Source organism: Hyalella azteca, unplaced genomic scaffold (genome assembly GCF_000764305.2).
Source record: "Hyalella azteca isolate HAZT.00-mixed unplaced genomic scaffold, Hazt_2.0.2 contig15193, whole genome shotgun sequence".
Taxonomy (NCBI): Eukaryota; Metazoa; Arthropoda; class Malacostraca; order Amphipoda; family Hyalellidae; genus Hyalella; species Hyalella azteca.
In genome coordinates, this window is record NW_025945052.1 from 11,831 (window position 1) to 18,242 (window position 6,412).

The 6,412-nt window shown below is 36.5% G+C and overlaps 1 protein-coding gene across 1 annotated transcript; it reads right to left on the reverse strand.

Annotated features, from left to right (window-relative positions):
• Positions 1-431: 431 nt before the first annotated feature.
• Positions 432-5,927, reverse strand: LOC108667665 (immunoglobulin A1 protease autotransporter-like; the record flags this gene model as incomplete). Its single annotated transcript, XM_018154708.1, has 4 exons — positions 5,922-5,927; positions 4,592-4,974; positions 2,479-2,521; positions 432-1,490 (listed from the first exon to the last, which is right to left on the reverse strand). Coding segments are annotated over exons 1-4 (1,491 nt in total), but the record flags the coding sequence as incomplete, so codon positions are not given.
• Positions 5,928-6,412: the final 485 nt, after the last annotated feature.

Sequence of the window (6,412 nt, forward strand, 5' to 3'; positions counted from 1 at the left end):
AAACGATTTTACGCAAGGCATTGTCAGCTTCGTTTACAACCAGTTTAGTGTATCGATCATTGAATATTTCCTGCAATGGTCTCCTGATCGTCAAAGAAACCATCATCGACTGGATACTGAGAGGTAACATGGACAGGATATTGCGTCGTCTTATTAGAATCCGGTTCCCCCTTCACGAAATTTTTATTCAAGTCCACCAATATCTTCGGCTTATTAGAAGGCAGGAACTCAAAATGCTCCGTAGAGTCAATGTAATTTTCGAAAATGTCTGGATTTTCAGTTTCTACTCGAGGAAATTTAGAGTTTGCTAGTGTATGTCTGTTTTCCTTGAGATTATTTATGTCGTATGGTGATTCTGAACTGTTCTCTTGGTTATAAAGAAAATCAGAAAAGTTATCTTGAGCTAAAGAAATAGGATTATTCTCCCTCACTTTGGGGTTTGATGATTTTAATCTCATCTCAGAGCTATTTGGATGCCCTGAACCATTTTCAGATTCAGAGCTTTTTTCATTACTTTCTGGTGAATTAGGGGCCATCTCAGAACTATCTGAAGACTCAGAGCTCTTTTCAGAACTATCTGGAGACTCGGAGCTTTTTTCAGAACTATTTGGAGATTTAGTGCTCTTTTCAGAACTATCTGCAGATTCGGAGCTCTTTTCAGAACTATCTGGAGACTCAGTGCTCTTACTGATATCATTGAACCCATCAAGATAGTCCTGCAAGTTGTCGGGAACGAATGTCGGGAGCACAAAGCCGCCATCCGCTTCTGGGCGAGCGGTGGCAGAGGTTTGAGACGGCGATGAATCTTGAGTCGGTACGGAGGCCGTTGAATTGGGTTCTTTAGTTGTGTTTGCGATGTTTGAATTCGTTTTAGTCTTCTCCGAAAGAGGTTGGGTAGTAGATGAAATAGCTGGAGGGGCATCGTTAGTTATTTTAGCAGGCGCCGTAGTTGAAAAGTTGGCTGTTGGTGTAGTTTGCTTCCGTGACGCAGAATTTTCATCTGCTTGCGATAGCTTCGCGGTCATTTTTGCAGACGTCATCACGGGCTTTTTTGCCAGCCTGTCTTTTATTTCCTCTCTACTTTCCATGCTTTCATCGTCCTCGCTCTCCTCACTGCCTTGTTTCTTTTGTTCCTTTCTTCCGTTCTCTGAGCTCTCATCATCAGGTGATCTAGCTTTACGTGAAACTGGAATTAGATATCTAGAGGAACTGGTTTCGAAACTTACAACGCTTCTTCGGCGTCGGTATCCTCGACGAGTCTCCACAAGCGGGCGATACACCAAATTTTGATGAGGATTTTGTTGCAGCAGGTACGGACTGCCTTGCACCAAGGCCTGTTGCTGATGATACACATGGGGAACCGCCATTAAATGCTTCTGCGAGTTGCGCAGTTTGTGCCGGGAAGAAGGTCGTGTCTGCGGACCGTTGCGCTGGTAGAGGTTAAGCTCTTCTTGCTGGTAGGTTGCCGGCGCTTGTTGAGCCTCCGTCACCTGCACACGAACAAAAAAAAAGAACTCAGTACTCACTGCAGTGAGTGACAGAGAGCGCATTTTCTCGTCGACAAAAACGTGCAGTCACGGACGGACATGACGAGCACAATAGCGCCTTTTTTCCATAAATGAGAAAATGCACTAAAAATTATTCGTTCGCTTTACCCTTTATCAGTTAACTTATCAGCCGCCATGGCGCTTATTTAAAGCCTCATTTAAAAAGAGATTTTAACACTAACTTTATATTTTAGGTTTTTCTAGATTCTCTTTCCAGAAATCACAACCGCGGCATCACGAAATTGGTGGTAGAGAATAATAATCATTTAAGATGTTTTCTTTAAATCAATTTAAGCAGTACACTTAATTTGTAAATAAGATAAATTTTATGTTAGTTAGGTGAGGTTAGTTTATGGTCATGACATGATGAAAAATTTATGCAAGAAATAGAATATGACATGGTCCCGAGCATTCCCGATTTCAAACAAGATCCATCGTCGTCAGCTCTATTTAAACCGAAAAAAAATAAAAAGTTAATGTTAATACATCAAGGGTTGAGAAATCAGAGAAGCATATATTATTGAACGCGAAAACCACATGGTGAATTCGCTAAATCCAGGCCTCAGGTCGAGCGTGGACAGTTAAAGCATGAATTAACAATTTCGAAATTAAATATTTGGAAAATCTTCATTGTAAATTCGCACAATTGTAGTAGAAATTAAAAAATAATTACGATAGCATATTTGGAATAATTTAAAGTTATGTGCGGTATATCAGAAGCATATTTTGCAAGTAAAATTCATCGTATACAGTTTATGCGTGTAAAATGAGAATACAGCAATACACAAAATACGTTACCTGTATAATGTCAATGCAGTTATTCAGATTATACGTTGCTTGTACGAGATTTCAGTATTACATTACATATGTTACATGAATATCTAGAATACAGTAATACAGGATACGCGGAACACGTAGAAAAAGTTCTCACCTTTTTTGCGTTGTAGTTTCTCTCTTGGAAGCTGTGCAGGGCTCTGAGGAATTAATTACATGCATTTAGAATCGTTAATAAATACATGAAGCCAAAATTATATTGAAATCAGGGCACAAGCCATAAGAGGCACCTAATTAATAGGATAATAAATATGAAAACGTTATTCATTGGTTTGACTCACCTAAAAATATCCTTCAATGTGGCTGACGTATTATAACAAAATTGTAGCCTCTAAGTCTCATACAAAAGTCAAGAATGCTTGAACAAGACAACAGAGAATCTATCTGGAATAACACAATCTACCTTGAATAACACGAATTACAATGAATAAAATTATTTCATATCGGCGCGATCAACTTGTTTCAAGCTGCACTAAAACAGCAAAAGTGAATTTTACTTGCCAAACAATCAATATTTTTATGGTCGTGAAAAAACATCGATGTTCGCTCAATTAATTACATCGTGAACTCAAATTATGATGATTAACTCAAATAAAATTAGGATATTATCATAAAATAAACTTTAAATTTCGACTACAATCGTATATCTGAATAAGACGGATTTTTTCAGATGATAAATCCTATAAATAAATCCTGGCCTAAAACGGCCAGGATTTATTCCAAATGATGAACCAAAACATATGAAAAAAGGCTAATATGAATCATGAGCCTGACATGTTCATGACTCTGTTGAGCTTACATCAAATTAAATAGTCCCTGTTTACTGCTGAAAAAGTCATATGTTTTCAATTGGGCCCAGAAACCAATGCATTCATAGGTGCGTTCAATCAGACATCGTGGAATGATTTAATAATGGAATGATTAAAATGGAATGATTAAATCATTCCATACTTGGAATGATTTAATAATGCTTGAAGTCGCGTATTGTTTGATAACAATATAAAATAATCGTATATTCAGTTCTAAACGTACAATGAAAGATATTTCGATAGTTTTAACAATTTACTATTAATTAATTAATGTTAATTAAATAATCAAAATATCATCATTGATGATTGCTTGCCTGTTTACTTGATGACATATACATATATGCTAACAACGTTTCCTCACGGCAATCGCTTTACATAAAAAAAGTAAATAAGCTTTGACATTTGTAGAGACATCTTCGCGCAGAATATTCATTTTCAATCGAGTTACAACATCCATAATTGATGAGTTGTAGCAAGCATGAGACTTGAAGCGTAAGTTCGTTACTGACCATTTCTTTCCACTTCATTTCCACTTGAAGAAATGTCGAAGGCGACACCGTAATTTGTTTTAGTGCTTCGGTTGCATCATATTACTACTCTTCAAATGTCAAATTATGAACAAATACCGAGAAAATGTCAGTGTCATTTATATTTCTTTATTACGTGATTAATTGAATGATAGATGCTTATTGTCGACCGTCTTCTGAAAAGAAATACTTTAGAATAAGAGTACCTATACGGTTAATAAGAATATTTGAGAAAGTACGAAATTAACCTGGGTAATGCCTAATTTTTCGGTCATGTATTGACCACTGCAATGATGCTGACAAATATCATTTTCAAAATTATGCTATTTCAGGGTTAATAACCTACTATCACTTCTATTTATTACATGGTGCAATAGTATTTTAAGTTCACTGTGATAGATATCAAGTTTATTTAATAATCAAGTTACTCAACGCATGTTTTCGGCGCATCTATCCCCAAACTTTATTAAGCTCTTCTCCTGTCACTCTTATAATCCTATAGTCTGCTCGGATTATTAGGGAGCATATTCTGAGCATATGCTGTAATTAAATTCGTTCATAATATGTTCATTGCCCATTTTAAAATAAAAAAATATTCAGTTTAATTAATGAAGATTATTTCAAGATTGACTGGACTTCTCAAGTTACTCTGAATCATTTAATATGCAGATTATCTAGAGTCATGATCATCATAGAGCAGATAGTTCCATTAATGCTATCATAAAGTAGATTCTTTTATTAATATTATGGCCAAATAGAAAATTCTATTAATGTTATCATAAATTAGATAGCTATATTGAAATTTCCATAAAATTAAAAGCTTGAAATATTATCACAATACATAAAGTCTCAATAATTCTATAACAAAATTCACCTGCTGAAAGTGTCGACATCTTCGCCGGACTCAAGGATGATCGCGTGCAGGTCTGATGGCCGGCCCAGTTTATCATCAAGAGCTCTCAGGTTAGCAGCCATTACAGTTTCGTCATCGTCAGGGAAAACCAATTTAACGTTCTCCGTGGGGAGCACGTATACCTGGGGATTAGGAGGAGGAACGGGGGTTGAGATCCTTGTAGTTCCCTTCTTCCTGTCTTCCCCAGGTGATGTTAGGGTATATTTTTTTGGCGGTTTCACGACCCTTTTTTCTGGATCGTTTTGGAACGTGTGTCCCGGAGGTGAGTTGGATTCTGATGGTCGGCGCTGTCGGCTTGCGACTGTTGATTTGGCTCTGGAATCTACGGAAATCTTCTCCGCCGTCTGGAAATAAAATTTGCTGGTTGAATCATTTATGTAATCGTAACTATTACTTTTTTCATACGAATTTATGCATCGTGTTCTAAAAAATCTGAGATAACCGACTGTGTTTTCATAACTAATTCCTACTGTTAGTTTACAATTCTATACATTGAAAATTGAGCTGAATAAATTAGTAGATTAAATAAAAATTTTTGAATTGAAAGTAAAATTTGAATCTATTTTATTACTTTAGCTTTATTTTATTTATTGTGAATGTGATGTATTGTGAACCTTTAATTGATTATTATTCTGCCTATTTATCCAGTGAACCTGAAATACGACTGCAACTCTGGCCTTTGTTTAAGTTAGGCCAATTAGTAATGTTTTATAATAGCATCAGACGCATGAATCGCGTAGAAGAAACAGCTCATATTGTTTCATGTTAACTATTTAACCTGCTTTAATTAATCCTTTGTTCATGCTTCTCGTAGTTATGGTTTATAGCCATCACCGCAGGTGCTCATATACTTGAATTTGTTTAAATATTTATTCTTATCCTCCGTTCAATTTGATGCACTTATTCAGTGATATTAAAGCTTATTCGTCGTCAATGCTGAATTTATTTAGCCCCGATATAACACAGTTTTGCATATCGCAGTTCAGTGCCACTTCTGTAGACAATTTTAATGTAGAAATTTTGCTTATGGTGCAAGAGTCACAGCGTTTCATAACACTTCGAAACACTCCGATTCCCTCCAACACGATAGTAAAATAAAAAATGTCAGAAATTGATTGAAACTAAGCAGTACTTACATATCGATGACATCAATGTGATTATTTCACAACATGAAATATCAAGATCGCTACATCTCTACCGGTTAACATAGCGACCAGCACGTGCTTTTATTATGCCCAGGATATACCCTGTTCTCCTACGATAGCCTTCAGTCGCATAGAGCTCTTTGTACGGCCATGATTGATGCCTTTGATCAATCACTGGAAACCGCAGCGCAATCTCATCAGGGCTCTCGAAACCGATCCAGGAGCAGAGTGTAGCAATCCGGCTGTGATTTGCGTGCCACTGACATCCCGATATTCCTTCTATTTCAGTGCGCTCGAACAATGCTGAGGCTAGCATTAATGTCGCAGCCTGGGGGACATTGCAGTGATGTGGTGTGGTGGTTAATGCTGTGGAATGTTCGCTATTGTGAAGATATTATGTAACGGTCATGGGGTTTGTTGCAATCTTTTGTGTGATCAAATAATATCATTAGTGCAGGTGCAAATTTTGGCTAATTTTGATGTAAGTTAATGAATTCTGGCGATAAAATTATCAGAAATTCAACAGTCTAAAGTTTAAAGATAAAGCAATAGATTATTATTTAGATTATTCAATTCGTAATGAATGGTTGTAACTTTGATAGTTGTAGAACAGATCCTTGGATGTGCTTACTTGGAT